The sequence below is a fragment of the Thunnus thynnus genome, chromosome 5, assembly GCF_963924715.1.
Source record: "Thunnus thynnus chromosome 5, fThuThy2.1, whole genome shotgun sequence".
Lineage (NCBI taxonomy): Eukaryota > Metazoa > Chordata > Actinopteri > Scombriformes > Scombridae > Thunnus > Thunnus thynnus.
Window position 1 is genome coordinate 12,882,534 of NC_089521.1, and position 24,751 is coordinate 12,907,284.

General features: G+C 41.0%; 2 protein-coding genes across 4 annotated transcripts; one reads left to right on the plus strand and one right to left on the minus strand.

Annotated features, from left to right (window-relative positions):
* Positions 1-247: 247 nt before the first annotated feature.
* On the minus strand, positions 248-5,282 carry irf7 (interferon regulatory factor 7). 3 transcript variants are annotated; one of them, XM_067589331.1, is made up of 10 exons: positions 5,104-5,282; positions 4,580-4,733; positions 3,678-3,849; positions 3,482-3,582; positions 3,300-3,351; positions 3,068-3,184; positions 2,430-2,632; positions 903-1,104; positions 665-780; positions 248-580 (listed from the first exon to the last, which is right to left on the minus strand). In XM_067589331.1, the coding sequence occupies exons 1-10, from the start codon at positions 5,109-5,111 to the stop codon at positions 392-394; spliced, it is 1,314 nt and encodes a 437-aa protein (XP_067445432.1). In that variant the 5' UTR covers positions 5,112-5,282; the 3' UTR covers positions 248-391. The 3 variants fall into 3 exon arrangements, with proteins under 3 accessions (XP_067445432.1, XP_067445431.1, XP_067445430.1); XM_067589330.1 differs by lacking the exon at positions 5,104-5,282 and having other exon boundaries at positions 2,430-2,629; positions 4,580-4,747; XM_067589329.1 differs by lacking the exon at positions 5,104-5,282 and having other exon boundaries at positions 4,580-4,747.
* Positions 5,283-10,845: 5,563 nt separating this feature from the next.
* Positions 10,846-12,561, plus strand: ascl1b (achaete-scute family bHLH transcription factor 1b). The gene has a single exon (XM_067591103.1). It carries the CDS (start codon positions 11,062-11,064, stop codon positions 11,671-11,673), a length of 612 nt encoding a protein of 203 aa, XP_067447204.1. The 5' UTR covers positions 10,846-11,061; the 3' UTR covers positions 11,674-12,561.
* The last annotated feature ends 12,190 nt before the right edge of the window (positions 12,562-24,751 follow it).

Sequence of the window (24,751 nt, forward strand, 5' to 3'; positions counted from 1 at the left end):
TTAATGTACATTTTATTAAAAGAATTTGACATTTACAGTCTCATTATTACATAATCATAAAAAGGGTTAATTATTAGATGAGACCATTGACCTTTCAGTTGAGTAATGTAACGGTCCAATGGTCGAGGGGTCAATATCTACAGTACTTATGTAGTGCTGAAAATGTCAGTTTTTACCAATGCTGATACATAACATAAACAGGAAATGCAGTTGAAAATGCATCAAAATAATTTTTTTTTACAATACCCAATTTAATGCTGTTCTCTTCTGCTAACCAGTTCAACATGTCACAGGATTACACATGTAATCCTACATATTAGCGTAACTTGGGGTGAGAGCAGGATGTGATAGCTGAAATAGTTTCCATTGAAGGCCAGTGAAATATAAAACTTCACATCTGATTTTGGAAAGGCCCAGCAGCTCGCATCGACTCTTCAACTGTTGGCAGACCAAAGACTGAGTAAATGAGATCATAGAGGCTGTTGTGTGAGATCTGTAAGCTGACGTTGGAGCTGTGAAGAGACGACGCTCCATCCACCTGGGCCATCTCATGTAAGTATCGGCAGATCAGAGGGACCACCTACGAGGGCAGAGGGAAACACTTAAAAACTGTGCTGTATGTCTCTTCGAGGTAAAGCTCTGGAAAAATGGGGAAGCGCGTTACCTGGACTGTGATAAGCTTCTTCTCCAAAGGTTTTCCATCAGGAAACTTCTCTCCAAAGCACATGTTGATTTTGTAGTTCGGAGAGCCACCGTTGTTCTCTTTAAACTGTCTCAGTTCTGAAACAGATGCAGGTTGAACCATTCATTTCACAGTACAAACCTAATGTCTTTAAATAAAAGGTAACACTACTAAAAAAAATAGTCTTATTCAGATAAATGAGCAAGAGATCCACACCTACCATTCACAAACTTCTCAAAGCTGAGGAGCTCCACCACAGTATTTTGGGGCAGTTTTGTTGGGTTGGGGTGAGCCACACTGGGGTCACTGTTGCTGGCAAACACATGGCACCTGTCCTGCCTGTAGGCATAGATACCAGTGTCCCGCACCTCCAGGAGTAGACCTTTCTGAATACTGTTAAGGATGCGGTTGGTGTACTCAATCTGGTGTAAAGAAGGTTGGGATTAGGAAAAAATTTTTTCACCAATTAGTGCATACATATATAGACAATATGGACATACTAACAAATACAAAGGCAACGAGAGATGATATTGTTTTACAAAACAAAAAAGAACATGGATAGGTAATGGGACAGTAAAGAAAACCAAAATTAAAAAAAATAAGCAGTTGGTGTGATCTGTTTGGGTTTGGATGCATTTCAGGCAAGTTTTGCAGGATGGGTTTGGTTTAGTATTATTAATTCTTTCTGTTCATTTTTTTGTGAATAGGAATGATGATGATTAATCATGAAATGTGCACCATTTTTTTTTAAACTTGCTCCTCTAAATGCTCAAATTCATCCATCACATGGTGAAGATATGAGCACTTCTTAAAGATAAAATTAGACTGGGACCTGTCACATACACTTGGTACTCTGGACTTTTTGACCACTTGTAGCACTTTAGAGCAATGCTTTTATTAGTGGGTCATTGTGTTTGCTCATGCATGTGTGCACAAGCACAAGAGTGACGAGATACACGTTCCTGCCAATGGTTTCACACTAATGGAATACTCTTGACAAACACAGATGTAAACAATGCATGATTTTAAATTCTTTAAAAATGACCTTTGAACATGTTTTATGAGAAAGAAAATGCATTCAGCATCCTCAAAGATACAAACGATGTGTTTTGGTAACTAACACTCAGTGTGAACAGAAACTTTGTTTACAATAAAATTCCACACCTATAACTTCTATTCAACATTGATGGGGTATTGTGTGAAGGTTTTGGCTGCTTGTATAACACGTATGCCAAGTTCATTTAGTCTGAAGTTGAACTTTCTATTTTTGGCTTTTAGAATCCACATTTACATGTAGGCTACTTACAGCCATAAAATAACCTTTGATGCTCAGATTATAATGGCCAAGAAATGTATCTACACAGATGGGACATCACTGTCTTCCTGATGTTTCCAAAGGTGGATTGCCAAAATGATCTCAGTTGTACAGATACCAAAAAAAAAAGAGGTCCAGCAGGCCCATTGGTAACACAAATAGCTAAACCCAAGAGTGAAACTAGTAACTGAACCTTGCTAAAAGATGGTCATTAATTTTAAGCCTGTTGAGTTGCACTTCCTTATAGCACAGCAGCAGTTCTTTCTTTCTTCTGTGTTTACTTCTGTATTATTGTTTCTTATGTTTTTTGCATTTGTCAATTAAAACAAAAATAACAAAAATAAATCTGACATTTAACTGCAGGAAATTACTTCACAAAATTGGCCTAGTAATTTAGGTCACACAAAATGTCTATTTGACGTTATGGAGTACCTGTTTGTGGTCCAGCAGGCCATCAGTGGAGGGGAAGCAGAGATGAAAGGCATTGAGTTCAGGGGCCTCGTGCTGGTAGTGGAGCTGGAGACGGGCAGTGCTCAACACTGTCTTTAGCATTTCTTTTTTCCTGTAGTGGATGGAGATCTCCAGGTCCCAGATAGTTGGCTGCACAGGCAAACTTAAAACTGGTTGTGGATCTACTGTAAAGTAAAAACCAAAACATTAAGAATCACACGTTTCCATAATCATTTTTAGGCTGCTCAAAATGTGATAGATGAGGTTTAAATCAGGAGTGGAACCATGAGTCATCTACACAAGACTGAGTCTGTCTCTGTAGCATGACTGTTGAGACATAGAGAGTTATATGCAAAAGTTTGGTTTTATTTAGTTTACATGGAAGAAATGTCCTGTTATGATGGATACAATGTTCTCTGTCTTAGCTGCCAAGCATCTCTTATAAATCTTGCTAAAACAAAAATCTCCATATTTAATTTTTAAAAAATCAATTTAAAAAAATCACCAAATTTCTCAAAGGGTGCCAAAACTTTTGCATACAGCTGTAGCATCCACTGCAGATTTCAGACTGAAGTTGATAAATAAAGATTCAAAAAAAAAAAAAGTGTGGCTGAACATACCCTCGATGAAGGGCAGCTGATCTGGTAAAGGTTGTGTGAGGTTCTCAGCTGCTGCAACAGCAGGAAAGCTTCCAGGGACATCTGGATTGTCCTGGATATAGGTCTCTATCCACCCCTCTGTTATTGATAATTAAAAAACAGATTGAACTCCATTTAACCTTCACTATAAAGCACTTAAAATCATAAACAGGTGATGAGAATATTTGATGACTTATGTAGTAAGACACTGTACCGGGTGGAATGTTGCCAAGACCCAAGGCTGTGAAATTTTTAAGCAGATTGTACTGTTTGGAGAAAAAAAAGCCATTGTAAATAACAAAAAACACAATACAGATCAAACATCTACACTAATATGACCAAAATGACCAAACCAATTAACAGGGATGTGAAACTGCACTCTAGGCAGTACTGCACCTCATTTCCTGAGGGGATGTCCTCTATGGGAGAGCAATAGATATCCGGAGTCATGTCAGAATCTTCCTGGGAGTTTCGTGTTGGCAGTTGTTCATAGTTATCTGCAGATAAAGAAAACAAAACCACATTAATATCATCTCAAACTAAAGAAATGGTCAAACACTAGAAGTCCTGGATTAAGTAATCATCATCTTACACTCAGTGTTGATAATCTCATATATTTTATGAGGGTCCTCAGAATTCTTGGAATTGTCCTCTATCATCTTGAAGCGCACGGAGAGGTTGTTCAGAGCGCAGCGGAAGTTGGTTTTCCACCTGGCCTTGTCAGTGGGGAACTCATTGATTTTACCACTTGCTACTGCCCATGCCTGTGAAGCATACAGAGAGAAGTTAATACCCAGAGGTAGAAAATAAATACATTTACTTGAGTACTGTACTTAAGTTTTATGGTACTTTCCATTTTGCAAGACTTTCTACTAAGGAGTTCCCTGCCGTCAAAACTGCCATTGCTCTTAAATTTAACAGAAATTTGTTTAATACAGGCTTATATTTTGAATTATGATAACTTGACAAACACATATTATGATCATAAATTAATTATATATGTGACTGCACCTCCCATTTCCAGGTTTATACTTTTGATCCATTAATACACAATTTACAAAGTTACTTCCAAACTTTTCTTAAGGAAATGTTTGAATGCCAAAATTTAACTTGTAAATTATTATCTTTCAAACATTTGCACAGTGTTATTGTTACTTTGTCTCTGCTTTGACTCAAGGAAAGTGGAAGTGCCACCACTGGTTTGGCATGCTCTATAATTGCCCATCATAAATCAACACTCTGAAAGTAATAAAATGAAGGAATGCCTAATGAACTGTCATTATCATGATCTGCAGAACCATGAGTATTGGAGGAACAAGGTCATACTTGAAAGTTTCATTCATTCTCAACCTTAAGGTAGTAATAGAGCATTATTACGCTCATTTCACATTATGTTGACAAAGCCATAAATACTTCATCTGATCATGTGTGCCAGATAACACAAGCATCGCTAGTATCAGGGTCATAAATTCAACAGAGGCAACCCAGACCTACCCGGAAGATTTTACTGTCCTCATCGTTGCAGTCCTTTCTGGAGTTGTGCTTCCAGGGGACCCTGAACTTATTTTGGCCCACATAGCACAGGCCCGTGTACTGGCCTGTCTCCACTTGCTCTATGAGCCAGCTGGCAAACTGTGGTTTGGGAGGGCTGAGAGGAAACATGACAGATCAATGTTGCGCTTTAAATGTCTCACAAGAAGAGAGAGGAAATACAATACCTCCTTCTCCCACACACACACACACAGTGCTGTTAAAGCTACAGTGTTGTTTGTTTTGCACACATTACAAGGAGGTAAAATCTTATGCATAAACAACATGTAATCCTGACCAACATGGTCTTGCCAAACAATATTCAGCAACATGCACACTTTACCAGACTTGATAATAAATGGATTACACTTATAAAGTACATAAACCTACATACACAATAAGCTCACCTCGTAACACACAAACACAAAGACACACAGGCTACTAGATGTGGAAGGGGAAGAAAGAGATGAAGATGTGTTTGTCCCTACCTTTGCATCTCTCAGCAGATGTGTTATTTCTTTAACAAAGTGTCGGGCGGATCTTTTGCATTTATAGACAAGACCCGGTGACATCATGTGAGATATCTGTGTCTCCTCCCTCCCTACGTGGGAGGACACGTTTTGGCATTTCCGACGTACGAATGGGTGAATTTCATTCGTGGATAGGCGCGACGTGTTTGCCTCACGCAGTATACAGCCTTGTTTTTGAGTTTGCCAGAAAAGTGGAATTTCTCTACTGATCGAAAGTGAAAGTTGTGTTTCCGGCTGCGTTTAATCTCTGCATATTGCATCATCACGTCACCTGCATTTCATCATCCAGTTTTCTCAGCCCACGTTATGCTGGAGCCAAGCCTATTGCTCTGCAAGTATAGGCTCGTATTTGACTTTCATGATTAATCATCATCATCTTCATCATCATCATAATTCAGCGAAACTATAGGCTATAGTTTACAATTTTATGATATCTTACTATTTCCTGTGTTGTCATTAATTTACCAAATTAGACTCAGTTCGGGTTATTGCGGTTGGATCTCTGTAAATTTAACCTTTTTTATTGGGAGTGATGTCAAGCCTGTTGTACTGTATAAAGTGTGTTTGCATTTGTAAAAATCCCAGTGAAATCATGCCAGAGCCACCTGTGGGTATAATCAGACTATAGTGCGTGGGGGGGAGCCCCCTGGTTCATTGTGTGCAGCATTCTTATGAAATATCACATATCCTCACTTATGCAATGTGGTATTGTATTACACACAAATGAATATAGGAACATGAACCATATTGGTATCACCTTAAAACTAGATTTCACACAATTGGACCTGTTGAAAAACAAAATCATACTGTAGCTAATCAAGTTGCCATACACCATTTGCTACACACTGAGCCTGGAGATCTTGGGCCCAGAGCATGTTTATAATTCTGTTGCTACTGTCAGATCCCACTGTTTCTGAATTAAATGTGTTATGCTGAATTATGGCATAACATAAACAACAAAGGCTATAAAAAGATGCACCGTACATCTAAAATATTCTGGTGCAAATAAAATATGGCCAAAACATGACATCTGGGGTTTTAATATTTTACATAATATATTTTATGTCACACATAAAAACATTGAAAAGAAAGATACACTCTATACACTAATATGTGTTATTGTCAAACTTGTGATGTGATCTATGAAGTTAAAACAAATGACTTTGTGACACTCAGTTTTCCTTGTGATTATAGACAGGTGACATTTCAGATACATTTCTAGAGAAATGTAAAAAGGGTAAAAAGAAATGTTTGATTGTTTTTTTTTGTCTATATTTTAAATGTCTGTCTGTGTAAAATGTTTCCACCATTAAAGTTCTTGGCTGCCACAACATGCCACTGCATTTTTATTCAGCAGTGGCCTTCATTTATGTTCAGATGACAACTGATGACTTTGTCAGTTGAGAGTATGAAAGCAAGTCCACCTGCTCTGACCTGATGTTCTTTTGGAGATGTATTGCTCACAGAAATAGCATCCCATGAAACCACCCACTTGCAGTTAATTTAGACATATGATTCCACCAGTGGACATATATTTATAACAATACTTTCAGAGTCAGAATCTTGCAGGTGTGGAGTTGTGTCATGTGGATAAGACAGAATATTTTATATTCAGACTGTGAGTGAGAGTGCAGTAGGGTTACATTTGTCTCATGACTTAAATTTTAGTCTATATCACTAAAAACCAATACCCAACTTGCTCCAAACAAAGCTTCACTTCCTCTTTCTGACCTCAGCGTTTCATAACTTCACTACGCAGGAAATTAAAACATTTTATTTTCATCTACTCCTACTGCTCTTACCCATCCTTTTACCCAGAGTCACACTACAAAAAGTCTACTATCTGTTGCATTACGGTGCATGCTGAAGGTCACAAAGCCTTCTTCTCTTTTCTTGCTTCTAAGACAGAAATGCTTTCTATTGTCAGACCACTGAACAGCTCAGTAAATACAGCTCACACACAAACATAGAGCGCAGCATATGTGTCAGGAATAGAGAAGCGATACATGCACTAATGAAGCACTTCTCTTTTCCTGAGCATCGGAAGCACAGCTCAGTTGTCGTAGATGGCCCTCTGGCCCTTCGCCTGATCATTGAGAGAATATGGAGAGGGTTTATATCCTGTTTTACATTTTTATTCACAACGCAAAGGCAATATCGGCACCGTCAGCTTATATGTGAAGCCAACTAGCAATGTGGAATATTTTGTGGCATTGTAAATTCTATTTTTGGTTTGACTGTTCATTACTTTCCAACTTTAAGCACTTGAGCACAGGCTCTGATCCTGTAGTGTGCCACTGTGTATTGCAAAAGATGCAAGAACGTGAGGGTGAGATAGCAGGCCAGGGCCACCTTTATCTTGCCTGCGCAGACTCATATAAAAATTGGACCTTGAGAAGACACACTTGTATGTAGCAGGTGCACTTAAAGTAAACAATAATCTTTAAAGGGGATTTTTATCAGTTATTCTAGCTAAATCCTAAACTTTCCTTCCTCATTTATGATTTCCTCGTTATCCCTCTCTCTCTCTCTTAATCATCATCATCTCACCCTCATATGACACATATAAACATTGTTGACTTGAGGCATTGGCCCAGGAGTTTCAATATGTTTAGTGAACCTACTATGATTCTCATAAACAGCCACACCCTTACCTGTGAATAAGACTTTGGCAGGCTTCCACTCAAAATGTGTGTGTGTGTGTGTGTGTGTGTGTGTGTGTGTGTGTGTGTGTGTGTTTGTGTGTGGAGACGAGACTGAAACCAGCAATATTTGGTTAATCAGAGATGTTTGATAAAAATTTTGATCACCTTTTTTGAGATAGTTGAGACTGTCGTTTGATTTTCCACTATTATTGGACACGCATGCACATACATTGGCTCATCTTATTCTGCACACCTCAGCACGTATTTTCAAGACTGTCCATGAGTCATTTTTGACAAATGAAGAGCTTCAAGAGTTTCCTGAAAATGCTGAATGCTTCTGGTTATGCGTGTTTTGGGTTGTTGTCTTGCTTAAGGTTCCATGACCTTTAACTGATACATTTTGCTGACTCGAGTTTGACGACAAAATTCTTTGGTCATCTGCAGGGGATTTCAATATACCAGATAGCCCTAAAGGAAGTGAGGAAGTTAATCTTTCTATTTGTCAAAGAGACAGTGTACAGCAGGCTTTGATAAATAGCCTCCTGTAATAAAAATGACAACATTATTGTTGATACTGTCAAGAACATTCCAAAGTGGCCAAGATAAATCATTTCACCATCAGTCATGTGGTTCAGCATTTTTCAAGAGAATTATTACACAAAAGCACAACTATGCAACACATGGTGTGTGTTGTAAGACTTCCTCGTCAGCGCAGGTTATCATAGTACATTTATAACAGTCTTATCAGATATTGTGCTGTAGCATCAGGGCACATGCCATTTCAGAGACACTATAATAAGACCTGTGATAACTGAACAGGTTTGTAACAGAGGGCTTTCATGTCTAATGTTACTCGGCGCCCTCTGGTGTTGACAGAGGAAGGCCAGGCAGAGGAAGAAGAGAAAGTGGAAATCTGAGATTTTAAGTGGGGATTGCCACATAAAGCACTGTCAATCTGAGAAGCATGCTGAAGCACACAGGCCAATACAATTCTATATTACTGCTTAGTATTTATATTATATTATTATACTTATATTAACAAGAGAACACACACAGGAAAAAAAAAACTGTTACAGCAGGCAGTATCAAAATATGCAAGCATCTCACCTCGGCCTTCAAGAAAGAAAAAGACGATGATAATGAATGTAGACATTTTCTAAGAGGAGAGTGAATTTTCTTGGACATAAATTGACCAAATATGACATGGTGACACTGTAATTACACCATGGCTCTACTAAGTGTTTGAGGAGGCTGGTTTGCTGTGTATCTACAGGCATGACTTGTGTTGAAATGTTAACCCTATTAAAAGTAAGCAAATTGTCTGAAAACACCAACATATTAAGCTTAAACAAATGCACATCAAACAAAAGTTTAACCTTGAATCATGTGTTACATGTCGCTTATTTAGAGGCCAAAGTTGCACAGTTGAGAGCTAGCTAGCTTGGTAGACAGATAAACAATATAAATGAAAGCAGATTGTGTGAGCTGTGTGATTTTGGAGAAGTCCTATTTTTCTTTTGTGCTGTACATACGATGATGATTTAAGAATTAATTTTCCATAAAATGGCTTGATAAAAACCCAGAAATATGCTGGTGTGCAGATTGTCTAATTTCGATGTGTGTAAGGCTTGTTCATTTTGTCTTAAAAGTCTGGAAGAGAAAACAAAATAGATTATTTGATTGGTATTTACTCTGATTTCTCCAGTATATACAGTAAATGTTTCCTTCTGTGATTTATGAATTTTGTTAGACAATGAAGGAGATCTAACTGTGAAAGTTGTTGGTTTTCTTTTATTTCCTTTATTTTGACTGTTTTGCAGCATTTTTTTTTTTTAATGACGCAATAATAAAAACGTTATATATAAATAGTGGATGTTAATATTAAGGGCAGTCTCAGGCCAGAGGAAGAGATGTCTAACCACTGGCTGTCAGGGAAATTCCCCTCACACTGACAGTGACTGGACTCAGTGTCAAGTCGAGTAACAAGAGGTAATTACTAATTTATCCCACCAGAGGCCGCACGTGTCCCATTTTTATTACATGGCGGTCTTCACATTTCCATATAGACTGTCTCAGTGTCAGAGTTTGCTGGCAACGAGACTTTTTTTTTCCACGAGCTGAATCGTATTTCAAAAATTTTTCTGACAATACTGAATAAAAACTAATGCTAAGTAAAACGACTTATGTCAAACAGTGAAACTAGAGGTTGACTGCTGCTGTGTTCAACTATCCAGTCAGATGTGGTGCTGAAATACTGCATCCGTGCATCCGCAGTTAAAGTTAGGGTGAGAATGCTCTGTGTGGTCTTCTTATAAGAGTCGCCTGTAAATCAATATATAACACTGAAGAAATGATTTTGCATTCAGATGGAAGCGAAAGAGTTGTTGAGAATTTGGCGAGCTTGGATTTCCAGCGATAACCTGCCAACAAACTGGACCTGCAGAGCTGAGAAGTTGAGAAGTGATGCGCTCTTTCAGAAGCCTACATGTCATAAACATGATGTTTACTTCTAAATGAATCGCGTCCCTACGCTAGCTTTGTAATTGCCAATTATTGCGCTGAGAGACACGCTTGCAATTTATTTTGCTCTGTAAAGCTGTAGCCTGGATACAGGAGAGAGCGTCCTTGGTATTTGTGATTGTAAAGAGCTAGAGGAGAAAGATGGCCGAGGGGGGAAGACTGATAATTTGAAGACTTGCCAGGGGTACATTGTCAAATTCAAAAGGCATTTCAAAGAACCAAACCATTCACTTTTTCATTCTCTCTTCTTTTTTTTCTTCTCTCTCTGTCTTTTTTCTCCTTTCTTTCTTTTCGCACGGTTGCAGGCCGTTTGAATCGACCAATGGGCCTTCAAGTTAGAGACATTGGAATGTAAATGAGCCCAGCGCGTGCTCCCGGCGCAGTGAAAGCTCGGGATTGTTTACTGAGCTCCCGGAGCCACGCGCCTGGCCCGGGGGGAGCCGGCGAGCAGAAGAATCACACAGCGGGGGCGGGGCCTCGCGACGAAGCGTGCGTCTCCAAAAAGGGGTGGGTGGGGTGTGTGTTGGGGCGCGTGTTGAAAAAGAGGAGTGCTGCCAAAGTTTGGGTCAGATCGGCTCGTGGAGTAAGCAGTCAAGAGAGACTTGGACTAGAGTTAGCCACACGGTCCCCACGCGAAGGACACGAGAGCTGTACACTGCCACCCCTTTCCGCTCTTCCTCCTCTCCTTGTCCCACTGTTTGAGGCTGCACTCGCACTCCGCATCTGTCACTTCAGAAGAACTGTCAGCGAGATGGAAACTACGACCATCACTACCACGCAGACTGCATTCACCTTTGGACTTACTGAAAGACGCGCCAGCATCAGTCTGCACGCCCCGGCGCAGGACTGCGCAGTCCCCGCCGTGCACCCCAACAGCAGCGCTGCTGGCTACCAAAGCAAAACCAAGGTGCTGAAGAGACAGCGCTCCAGCTCGCCGGAACTCCTCCGCTGCAAGCGGCGCCTGAGCTTCAACGGCCTCGGCTACTCCATCCCTCAGCAGCAGCCTGTGGCCGTTGCCCGGCGGAACGAAAGAGAGAGGAACCGGGTCAAACAAGTCAACATGGGTTTCCAGACGCTGCGTCAACATGTGCCTAACGGCGCAGCCAACAAGAAGATGAGCAAAGTGGAGACCCTGAGGTCTGCGGTGGAGTACATCAGGGCTTTACAGCAACTTCTGGACGAACACGACGCTGTGTCCGCTGCTTTCCAGTGCGGGCTGCCATCCCCGACGCTCTCCAACAGCTACTCCGCCGACCCGGAGTCGCCTCACTCCACCTACTCATCGGATGAAGGTGGCTACGAGCCTCTGAGCTCAGAGGAACAGGAGCTGTTGGACTTTACAACCTGGTTCGACAGGTACTGAGGCTGACAGCATCAGAACAACACAGCAGCGTCTGTGCGTAAAAGCGGCTGTCTTCTTTCAGAAATGCTGACAAAGACTTGATAAAGGCATCAGATCAGTCTTGCCCTCCGTGCTTGGAAGTGATCTGTTGCCTCCCTCCCTCACCCGGGCAGCTTCTGCAGGAGTAAAGCAATAGTGAGAAAGAGAGGGAGAGAGAGAGAGCGAGAGGGAGGGAGGGGGAGCCTCTTGTTGCATAAATAGTCGCCCTGATGTCCCTACAAGAAGGAGGGAGTTGGACAGTGTAACGTTGACGCGTGGAAGTAAAGAACTGTTGATGTTATGTTTGAATAAGTGCAATTAATACGTGACACAGCAGGCTCTGCAGAGACGGTGCTGTAGATCAAGAGGACTTGTTTGATGAGTGTTTCATCAGAGCAGGACTGCCTTCCTCAGCTGCCACGTCTGTTGGAAGACAAAACAAAGATGATGCGTCTACAGACTTTTTTTTTTTTCTCTGTGATGTACATTTCTTCCCTTTCCTAACGAAATTGTATTAGCCTATACAACGAGTTGTTTAACATGAAGACATATTTTTGTACACTGAGTCAAGCAAACAATGTTCTTGAACAACAGTCACTGCCACTTTTCCTGACAGCGTTTAGAGAACCGTGCTGTCATTGAGGAAGTGAGTTGGCATGTATGAGTTGTGTGACTGGACAGCAATATCAAGGCTACTACCTGTGACAGATTGTAGTTGTTTTGTTTTTCTAAAATAGGTGGTAAGGAGACCTTTATTAATGTATGCACTTGTTCTCCATTTCCAGTAGCCTAAAATGTAAATATTTGATTTTAACAGATATATTTTGTGTAAAACAAGTTTTATAAATAAAGATGAATCTATTTATATTATATGCTTTTGCAGTGGTTTGGTTCTTCTGCTGATATTGCATACGTTTATACTCATGTGTGTGTGTTTGTGTTTGTGTGTGTGTGTGCGTGCGTGTGTGTGTGTGTGTGTGTGTGTGTGAGAGAGAGAGAGAGAGAGAGAGAGAGAGAGAGAGACAGAGAGAGAGGGGGGAGAGAGAGAGGGGTGTGTGTCGGTGGCGGTAATTGAGCAAACTAGGGAGCTTCTCTTCTATTCAAAGCCCCTCCATGACCTTTTCCCGAGTTGGTTGGGCACACGGGGGAAAATTGCGCAGCTGGGTGAGCACTCAATAACCATTATAGACGTGCACCTTCTACAGCGCTTTGTCTGCATTCAGGACGGGGAGATTAATATTACGTTTCATGCATTGCATTGTTTCTTTTGCATACTCTGCCTTTACCCAATAGCCCAGAGGGCCTGGAGCAGAGGGAGGGGGGGAGGAGGGGTGCAATTCACTCCTCTCAAAGGGTATAGACACTTTGAAATACGGCCTGGGGAAAGTCAGCAAGACAATGAGAGGGTCAAAATTCTTATTGCCCGATTGAGATCAATCTAAATAAAACCTGGGGTTGTAGACTAGTTGTATCCCCAACTGTGTTTTTCATGGCGCACACAGCCCAATCAAAAAGCCCATCTCCGGCGAAATGGGGAGCACAACGCCCCATTGTGAAGACTATTGTGTGCGCCTTTGCGCCTCATTATGCGAATTATGGAAGATTTTCTATTGTAAATAAACACTGATGCCAAATTCAGCGAGGCAGAACGAGAAATAACGAGTTTAATTTCACCTGGTGCTCTCTGTGGGAGTGGAAAATCAGCAACAAGAGAAGCTGATTGAAGCTGGTTTTATAGTCCGTGTATTTTCTAATAAATTCAAATAAACTAGAGACAGCCAGCACTGAGCCAACAATAAAGCAGAGAATATTAGCGATAGTTGTAGGTCAGAACAACACAGGTTTCACTTCTGGACTTTGGAAATCTTTCTAAAAAAGTAACATAGAGAAAGTTGTGTGGGATATTCTTTTTCTTGCACCTGAAAGTGTGCCACGCGCATATGCATGCATGTGCTCCCTCTCTCTGTCTTACACACACACACACACACACACACACACACACACACACACACACACACACACACACACACAGTGCACAAGTGCAGCCTGCAGGTGTAAGCCACGTGCCTGTACTTGGTGACAAAGGCTCAGACGCTCCGCTCCCATTGGTTAATGGCTCGCGTATGTGAGCCCTGTCGGTAAAGGCAGTGACAAAATCAAACAAGTGATAAATGACATTAATTACGCTCTGCTGTATAACCTCCTACGTCACCGGGACTCAAATAGACAAATCAATGTTGGGCGCAAAATACCCCGCTGGTCCATTATTATACGGTCCAAATGGAGTTTCTGATGTCCTTCAGTGTCAGGCAGAGGCCAGGGCACAAAGTGAAAATAAGCGCTTGTCTCTTGTCTTCTTAAGATGGATATGCAATTTTCTCCTGAGCCATATAAGGAGGAGCAGCGGCGAAAATAGATTTATTCATGTCATTTTGTCGGTGGGCCATTTTCATGTTGACAATATAAGGGCGATGTTAATTTTGGCGTAATCCGTTGCTGAATAATCAATCACACGCAGCTCATTTATGCATGCGATTTCTTGCGAAAGACATGATATATGCGTAAACCATGGAAACGCTAAAATGGGCAGTGACTATAATATAAAGCTAAATTAGGCGAAGGGTGGGGTGGTGAGGGGTCATCCGCTGCCCTGAACGCACACATCTCAGTGTCCCAGTCCCAGTGTGTGTGCGTAAATTACGCATTGCTGAACTAGTTTTGGTTTCCAACCTTAGTTGTGTTTATGTTTTGACCCCCTCGGCAAAATACGTTGATCACTGTATCTCCCACAACATGAATCATTTTGGAGGTAGAAAATATTTACATGATAACACTGTCACTATTTACAAAACTGTTTTATTACCTCACCACCTTTGACCTAACTGGAGTTATGAGCATTTCAGTGTGATGTTGGAGCAGCTGAGTTAACTGATTTGAACTTGGGAAATTCATTAAAAATTTCCTTCAATTACATTAACTCAAGAGAAGGAGTTTCAGGTGTAGTTTATCTTGCACCACATGTCCCAATACATCAACTTGGCAACTGTGATGACTTGCACCAATAACTGTGAGGGTAAGGGCAGAAGTGGATACTAGAGGATACTCATTTTTGTCCAAGAAAATTGACTTATCTGACATACTTTCAAGACACACAGCAGAGGTCCATCATCGGGGATTTCTGAACTGAACAATGTTTCTTTATAAACTTTGATGAGTTTAATAAATGCTCAGGAAATTCGTTCAACTCATTTCAAGTCACAAGACCTGAACTCTTGATTCTGATTGTGATAACTATACATTTTAAGTTGACTTGACCTGAAACAGAAAAAAAAAACATACACACTAAGAAATAAATACAATCAGTAGCAATCTAAGACATAGTCCACACATGGCATACATCCTTAGTAAAAAGTACACATCACCGTCCAGCAGTGCTCATGATTTACAAAGATAATTCAGCTGAGAATGATTATTTTACACTGTTGAAATGAAAATATTTGATCAGACTGTCTCCAGGAAGGATGAGGTGCAGCTGTACCACATCTACCTGCAGAGCAACAAGTGCGTCAGGGACTGCAGGCAAGAAATTGGCAAGTAATGAGTCAGCTACTGAGCTTATAACATGGGGAAATGAGCCTTTGTCTTAGCATGCATTTTTTCAGACTGCAAGTGCAACACCTGTCTATTTCTCTTTCATAATGACTAGAATATTTTGTCTTAGTTAGATTAACAGGGTCAAAATAAAACAGTTTAAAACAACTGGATACAAATGCAACACACAACACACACAAACCTCTGTGAAACACCAGTCAGAGTCACGACTGTAAAGATGCAGAAATGATAAATGACAGTTATGGCACCAGACAAAGCAGACATGAGCACAGATCAGATAGAGCTGAGATTTAGATGATTGAAGAGATGGTGCACAACCTTGAGCAATGCTTACAGAGGTGTTAATGTTTAAGCAGAGGCGCAGACCCGTTTATATTTAACATAGACAGAAGACATGCTGAACTGATCTGCAGTATACTCACACACTCACACACTCACACACACACACACACACACACACACACACACACACAAACACACACACACAGCTGTGCAGCTGGTTCAGAGACAAATTTGTTGACCCCTTGGCTATTTATTGAGTAAGGTTCTGGGTAGTATAAGTGCTTCTATATGGAAGCACCAGTATTCGTACCAATCACTGCTGCTACTATTGCCTTGAAAAAACTTACGGTCAATCACTGCAGGTCACAGTGATCTCCACAATCTCCAAATCTAAAGGACTAATAGATTTAAAGCTTCTTGTCCTTTCCCTCCTTACTAAATTTAGAGTTTTTTGTGCTGTTGATGCTACCATAGAGTTTTTTCTCACTTGACTGTCTTCTTCACAGAACAAGTAGTTTTACTTGTTAATTTTCTCTGTTTTGTCTTCTGAAATTATTATCTATTATTTCTTATATGCTTAGAGGATAGCAGGAACTGTCATTTGAACCAGTGCAGATGCACATTCTTGTTAATATTTTCTGTAATGAAGTAGGCACTGTTCCTTAATCTGAACATTCTTGATAGTTTAGCTTCTGGGATTCAAACTCAGACATCATTATCAAGCTTTTCAATTCCTGGAGTGGAAGACATACTGTGGAAAGTAATCCATTGCATTGACTTTCTACTTAAGCTTTTCTGGTTCTGGAGTCAGCATACTACAGTACTTAATCCACTGAGTTCAACCAATTACTTTATTTGTCCCCAAGGGGCAATTGGTTGTGCAGCAGTGTAACACAGGATAAAAACACAAATAGCACATGAACACAACATATAAATGTAAAAACATCAAATAAATACAAAAGAAAACAGAACACAAATGAAAACAATTTAAATCAAATGGTTTCAAAGTTGTATTGTGTTATTCATGATTTTGTTGAATGAGTGGATCCGTGGATCAATATAAGACCTTAGTCTGTGCTAAAGTGGGTGCAACTCATTTCATGTAATTTTTTTCCCTCAGTGCAAATCTCATATTTAGCCACTCCAGTATGCTGGAAATCCTCCTCCTCACACCAGAAGTCTTAAATAGACGTCTTCTGCTCACAGCCGCCAAGTCACCCCTACTTTCTGACAAAAAAGTCACTCATTCGACTCATGTTTTTCTTCTATCTTTCTGGAAAAAAAAAATCTTTCTCTTTTCAAATGAGTAGAACGGAAAAAAAAAGGAGTTTGAATGCGTGCAGCTCAGCACTTTTAACTGACACCTCTGTATGTGTGTGAATAGGCCCTAAACTTCAGACGACCCAGCAGAGGAGGAACCAAGCTCAGGCCTGAAGGGTGGAGGGATGGAAGAGGTGGGGATGTGTGGTAGGGTGGAGGTGGCGGGGGCTGTGATTTGCATGGGCCATTGTGCTGCACAAGTTTGGGTGCTTTTTTTTTGGCCTGGGCCCTTTTGGCCATTTACTTCCACTCTGGCTGGCTGTGGCGGGCTGTGAATAGTCTCTGCTCGGAGGAGACACAAAGGCGCTTTTGTGCTGCGGCCGCACCATATTCATCATGTAATGCCTGTAAGACAAATCTGATTGGACGTCTCTGTCACTTTGATGTGGGTCCAGAGTGCGAGTGGCCCTGAGATTGCTAACTTCACTCTGTATTGCCTATTCTGCAGCATTGATATGGGGGTGGAGGTGAGGGGGAGTGAGGAGAGGTGGCTTGGGGGGAGAAAGAGTAGGGAAAAGGGAGAGCAGGCAGGGGGTAGTCCTCATTATTTGCAGGAGCAAATTCATAATAAATTTCCCCATTCTACAAAACCGGGTCGAGATGATTGACACTACTTTACGCCAGGCTGAACAAAAGCCCTGATTTGAGCAGAATACCAAATGAATGGGGCGAGCGTGGACTCAATTCAAACAATTTTAATCTCTCCCTGTCCTCCCTTCTTTCTCCTCTCCTCCTCTCTCCCCCTTTCCCTCACACTTACCCTCTTTTTTTCAACTCCAACTCTCCTGCCTCTTTTGTCCAGAGCATTCTCATTTTACAGGGTAATTCTACTCCAACGGATGTGCTAATTGTGCTGGGTTAAACTGGATGCGGGTGGACTCCTGTGATACAGAGCTTATTCTTGCCTAATGACTGTAATGATGGTTCAGAGAGACTGCAGCCAGCAGCCTGGAGTGGACCGCTTGTACAGAGCCGGAGAGGGAGATGTATTTTTCTTTTTTTTTGGTTTGTTTGGGTTGATTGAGAAGGAAGGGCAGAGCTGGAGCTGGCGTCTAAGGTTAACTGAGGGAAGGAGTGTGATGGATGAAATGATGAGGCTGTAAACGTGGAGCTGCTGGTGAAGCTCTGGCATAGAATGATGCTTTAAAGTGCGGGATAAACTTATACAGGCAGATGGGGAAGATGCGGTCTGGAGTCATGGGCTGAGACCAAAGTTGGTGATGGAGATAACAGGTAGAGATAGGTATCAGCTGGAAGAATAGAAAGTTCACCTGCGATGATATAGAAGACCAGTGCTTCCAATGAGAACTGGGCCTGGTGCATGGACGTGCAATGTCAATGACATCTTTCTCCAAATGTATCAATCTTCTAGATTATACTGATGTCTTTAATACAGCAGGTTAATATGAGTTTTCTCCACTATGATCAAGTTTGATACAGGAATCCAAATCATAAAAACCCTGACAACAAACAAAAAACAAACAATAAAAGTAACCTCAATGATGTCCCTTATAGGATTCTCAGGGGACATTTTCAAGCCAGAGGTTCATTTTCATTTTCAGTTATGGGAGCCATGAAATCCAAATTTGGACAATGTGGTGGAATAAGCAAAAAGCAGCAGTCAACGTTGATATGTGATAGGCTGCAACACCTGTCACATGTCACCTGTCTCACACCCTCAAAACATGCATCTTTAAGGCTTGATGGCCCTTTGATGGAACAATAATAGTCAAAAACAGCACCAGGACACACATTAGAAGACATTAGATATTGACACCAAACCTTGTTGGGTTAAAAAAAGAGAAGAGAGAAGTTGGGGTTTTGTTCAATCACCTTGATATAGTTCAAGTTTTCTTTGAGCCAGCGTCTGGTAGTCATTAGAGGAGCTTCATCTTCAGACACTTAGGCATTGGATTCAGCCCTCAGATGTGATTATTACTGCCTGATTCAAACTCAACCAAAACTAATTTCATCTTGACCATGACCAAAACTGAACTGCCTCTATTATATAAGACTGTATTTACTATTTGTTTAAATGTATTCCTTCATACTGTCAAGTAAGCACTTTGCGCTCTTCTTTCAGTATCACAATCATTACGATCTAGTCTGCCCTCACTGTGTGTGTGTGTGTGTGTGTGTGTGTGTGTGTGTGTGTGTGTAATGACCTGAGATGTTAAGTTATCAAAGGAAAAACGGTAACTCCCAAAACTTTCCAAAAACATACTATGTGTGGGCTTGCTCTGTGTGTGTGTGTGTGTGTGTGTGTGTGTGTGTGTCTGTTTTTCTTCATGTGTTTAAATAGCTTTCTCCTATTCTCCTGCTGAGATCAGGTGCATTCCTTCACTCAACAATACGTTGTAACGTCTTAAAGTTTGTGTATGCGTGGGTTGGTGTGCAAATTTTATGACTGTCTAAATGTCAGAGGTCATACCTCTAACCCTGAAAACCTCTTCTCTACTCTCTTTTTTACTCAAACAAACTCAGTCATTACCCATACACACACACACACATACACACACACACACACACACATGGAGTTATGTCCTGGGGTCCTCAGCAGGTTGGAGCCTGCCCCTGGAGAACCTGTTCACAGTGACACACCATGGCTTCATCAGCCTCTGACACGCATTGCCTTCAGCTTCGGATCACATGCTTCGTTCCTCTATTGTTCGATTGAGACAGACAGTAGGACACTTAGATATTTTCTTTTATATGTCTTGTGAATATCTCTGCATGACACAATAGAAGTGCCTTCTTTATAGTATCAAAGCTTAGTGTACACTTGCTCCTGGTCATAAAAGGTTTGTGTGTAAGGACTCTGAATGGAAACATGAAAGCACATGCAGGATTAAGGAATCAAGTGAAGGTGGTTCAGTAAACCACAGAGAAGTTTGGTCGGATTTGTCCTGTTTCATATCCTTAATGTTTGGCTCATTTTACGCCTACACCCATGTGTAGATAATATCTATCCACATAATATTTCTCTCACCCTCTTTGATCTCTTTTTGTACATTATCCCTTACATGCACTTTAGACTTTAGACTTTAGTCTTCTGTAGTCCAGTAAGCTGCTTAATGCATCAGAAATAACAATCCAACAGCATAATATACAATATAATATAACAATGATAAGGGCCATTCTGCCTGCATGTTTATATTCTGATAGTACTTAAAAACTTTTGCTTTAGTAAATTTTTAAAAGCAGGATTTTTCCTTCTAATTGAGTATTATCACAACTTGATCTTCATTTCTTATTGAACTTATTCTCTTTTAGTGATTTTAAAGAGACAGATGTCAATATCTTGAAACAAGGAGATCACTCCACTGCACTCTACTCTTAAATAAAACATGATTACACAAAGCTAATTTGCATTAGAGCAACTGAAAACATCCCACCTTCCTGATGATTGCTTTAGAAAACATTTTTTAGGACTGTTAGGAATGTTAAGATGGATGTTATTTGCAGTACTCTCTCTCTCACACACACACATACGTACACACACACACACACACACACACACACACACACACACACACACACACACACACACACACACACACACACACACAAATCCATAGTCCCAGGTCCCCCTGCACCCCACAACCTATTATCAGCAGAGATGCCCTGGCTTATAGAGTTCTGCCCCCTCCCTAAAACAAGGTAAAGGACGGATTAGTGAGCACCATTTAGGGGCTCCTTTCAGCCCCCCATTTCATTTCATTAGCTTGTGACCTCTCCAGTTAATTATTTTGATCTGGCCAAAGGCTCGGCCTGCTTTTAATGATCCTGACTGACTCACCGCCCCCATCAGAACGCACAATGCTTAACACACCCATTGAGGGCAAGGAATAGGAGGAGTGAAAAGGAAAGAGGAGAGAAAAGAGAAAGATTGAAAGTGGCATTTACCAGTCACCGGTAGAGGTTGTATGGAAGGGAACCCGGTGATGGCAGGGTGGTGTAACGCCCTCAGACTTTTTTTTGTCAGAATATACTATTGTCCCTCATTGATGGAGTGGCTCTCCTTTTAAAAGGGCGAAATCGTTGCAGAGCTTTAAGCTGATTTCAGTGGAGGAAAAAAAAAAGAGAGCATAAAAGAGAGAGAATCCATCGCACCTCCTTAAAAATAACAGTGATGGGAAAAAAAAGTCGGCCTTCTAAGAGAAAAATCAATTCATCTAAAGTGTCCGAACTGAGGGATTGTTCAGTTGCTACAGGGCAATTCAGAGGTTAGAGATACAGTTTTGTGATAACAGTTACATCCAAGTGTTTCATGTAACAGAGACAGCATACACACATAGATAACAGAGGAAGCATACACTGATAAATGCATCTATCTGATGTATGAGGTGAATCTTTATAACTAATTTCACATTTTTTCAGATGGTAAAGTTTTATGATATTGTCTCCTCTCCTCTCCTCTCCTCTCCTCTCCTCTCCTCTCCTCTCCTCTCCTCTCCTTTCTGTCCACCTGTCTCTCTCTGTTGCTGTGCTGCACTAATTGCCTGTATTTGTTCATCCTGCGGCTGTTTGCGAAGGGATAGCTTCCGTTTACCCGTGGCCACACAGCTCCATATTGAACGCAAACACAATAAAATCTAAGCAGCTTGTGTGATTTAACGCCTTATAAGCATGCCACGCAATACATTTCTTGTTTTAGCCACACACATGGCTGAAAAGTGTTAAGAGGTGGCGCTAGCTGATGGTCGGGTTAGTCTGATATTCCTGTTTTTCCTTCTTTTCCGTTCTCTCTAAGTCTGTTTTTGTGCCTCGTATTTGCTGGCAGTGCTGCTGGCCAGTTTACTCTGTCTGGCTATGCATGTAAAGAGTGTCCCCTCTTTGTTCCAGACTTGGGCCCACAGCCAAGCTCCCCCTTCAAAACTTAAGCCACACAAACACACACACACAAACACACACACACATGCACACAGTACCCCACTCACCCCTTTCTACTCTGTCCTCTCTCAAACAACTCTCTCCCTCTCCCCTGTGCTGCCCTCAAATTGCAAATAACAAAAAAGGAGGATAGAACTGCAGAGACAAGCATCACTTTAAAAAGCAGGTGTCCAGAACTTTTCAGCGCTCGTCGATTTCAAATGGAGACCCTTTAACCTCTGTGCTTTTCTAGCTGGTGGCTGAGGTAGCCAGTCAGAAGCCTAATCAGTCTCGTCTGACAATACTGGGAGGTTGAGGGCTGTCAGTCCCTCTTTCAGACAGGGGCTTCAATGAAGCCGTGGCAGGGGAACCCCTGATTGATTAGTGCCTCTTTATTGAAGTGCATGTGTGTGTATGTGTGAGCGTGTGTGTGTGTGTGTGTGTGTGTCTATAGGGGCCCAGCCAGGAAGCTTTATTTAAATCCAGCCAGAGAGAGTACTATAATTATGACTTTTTCTTTCTGCTGGCCGGTTAAAGCTGACAGAGAGGGTTCTTATGGCTCACTTCACCCTCTCAGCCTCCTAAAGAGAGATTATTACTGGCCCTAAGAGCCCAGGCCAGTCAGGCTCATCAGTGGGGCTTTATAGACCTGAGAGACGGGCTGGGTCCAGAGCAGGACTCAAAAAAGAAAAAAAAAAAAGGGTGGAGGACTGAGATGAAGACAAGTCACTGTGTAATCCCATTTTAGCCTTATTCACAGATGCCAGGGGACTGAGCAATTTGTGTGCCCGGTGTTTCAAATAAATTAAACTAGACAAAGTTCTGACAGAGTGCATAGCGCCTGTTCACTATCACTGGCATTGTTGATGTGTTCCCCCTCCGCTCCCACCACGCCAACAAACACACAAACTCAGAAGCTTGAGCCGACTGGGGGTCAGATAAATTAGTAAATTGTGGCTGATCCTGTGTGGCCTTGTCAGTAGGAGGTCTTCTTTCTCTCTCTCTATCTCTCTCTGCTGTTCTTTTTTTTTTTTTTTTTTATCAAGTCAGCCACTATCAGTATGTGTCTAGGTCCCCTCTGTGAAACCTTGCAGTTGCTGCTGTGGTGGCTGAGACTCAGACCTGCTTCTATTGTTCAGTGACAGCTCCTATCTGACCGCTTTGAAATGTGATGTGTGTGTGTGTGTGCTCACCTGCTCTGTAGGTGGGCTGCCTCATAATTTGTACATTTTCCTTCACTTTCCTTTGTGGATTCCTGTTTATTACATTGCTTGCAGATAAGCAAGCAAACATATTCTGGTACAGTCAATAAGGCACAGGGGTCACATGTGGGTAATGAGAATAATTACCTCAATTAAATAATGCTGTAACGCCAATGAAGAGACATTTCATTCAAACATTGTAAAACTGTAATTTGTGCCAGACTAAAGAAAGGGATTTATTTTAGGCAGGACCATAATAAAATTAATGATTGAGGGGGTTAATTCTCATCATCAGCAAGTACAGATAAGGAACAGCAAGCAGAGTCATATGCAGTACCTGACTACTACAGACACATACTAAAAGTAACAATAACCACAACATCAAGTTACTCCATTATAAGTGAAAGTCCTGCATTTAGAATCTTACTCAAGCAAAAAGATAGTATATTTTTTTTAGCAGCACTTTAAGTAGAACTTTTGCAGAAAGATTGACCCAATGTTATTTCATTATGTATTATATTATTGAATCATTATTACTTATTAATAGTAACTAATAACCACAGATGTCAAATAAATGTAGTGGAGTAAAACATACAATATTTGCCTCTGAAATGTAGTAAGATTAAGTATAAAGTATTTTAAAATGGAATAAATGGAGTAAAACACTAAAGTAAAGTACCTTAAATTGCACAGTATTTGAGTAAATGTACTTTGTTACATTCCAGCAATGGACTAGGACTTTGCAGTTTACCTTCTCGGACAGCGTAGGTCACTACGTATGTTTTTTGTGTTTTATTGTGTGTGTTAAGTCTGTTCACATTGTATTTGGACCATTATAACATGCACCTCTGGGTGTGGCGAGACTTTAGTTGTACTGACAGTGTCGCTGTTTACACACGCACACCTATGACACAGACAAATCACACACACACACACACACACACACACACACACTAGACCTCCAGGTTATTCTGGAGTCCTTGAACCACATTGTGTTCCTCTGGCACTGACACAACATCACAATTACTGTCACTCCTCAAAACTGACCAATTTATTGTCTGTACTTGCACATAGAGGAGTACCTTTATGAGGTTTTTCTGCCTGATGTTTGGTTTTATGACACAGTATTCATGAGCGAGTGAAAAATGAGGTTCAGTTTTAACAGCCTGCACTGATTCAACAGATCTGTGCTTTTGTAATGGCTTCCCTGAAGTGCAGCACTTTCATATTGAATCACCTTGTTCTTGTGTGAATAGCAGTCAAGCAAAAGTGGATGCAGTGACAAACCTCAGAGTCAATATTTAGACTCAGGTAGAGAGAGAGAGAGCTTTCTCCCCTCTGTGTTTTTGTTGCCGGCGGTAACAGTTTTGGCCCATGCCGTCACTGTGAGCGAACAGGACAGGTAGCTCTTGTCATTTGACTCCCGGGATTAACAGAAGCAAAGAGTGTAATCCTAACACTTTGAAGTGTATAAGGTCTCAGTATCTCACATCAGACAAGAGCACCAAAAAGACCTGTCATTGTTACAGATCTAAAGAAACCGTCAGCCTGCTTTCAGCTTTAATATCACTTGATTTTCTTTTCTGCTTTTTTAGCCATTGAAAGGAATGTCAGAAGCATTTCATGGAGAGTTACAAAGAATGAAAGACAGACAGAAAAACAAAGAAGTGACTCACCATATTCATTCAGTTTCATTATCCACCTCATAATAAGCATACACATAACATATCTCTCTTTGAATTTTTGTGCATGTGTGTTAGGTTTTCAGGTAA

Coding starts and splice junctions, on each gene's coding strand:
- irf7 (XM_067589329.1), bottom strand. CDS start 4,747: ATGTTTCCTCTCAGCCCTCCCAAACCACAGTTTGCCAGCTGGCTCATA. Junction 2,633..3,067: donor TCAGCTGCCCTTCATCGAGG/GTATGTTCAGCC, acceptor TTTACTTTACAG/TAGATCCACAACCAGTTTTA. Junction 581..664: donor AGAAGCTTATCACAGTCCAG/GTAACGCGCTTC, acceptor CTGCCCTCGTAG/GTGGTCCCTCTGATCTGCCG.
- ascl1b (XM_067591103.1), top strand. CDS start 11,062: ATGGAAACTACGACCATCACTACCACGCAGACTGCATTCACCTTTGGA.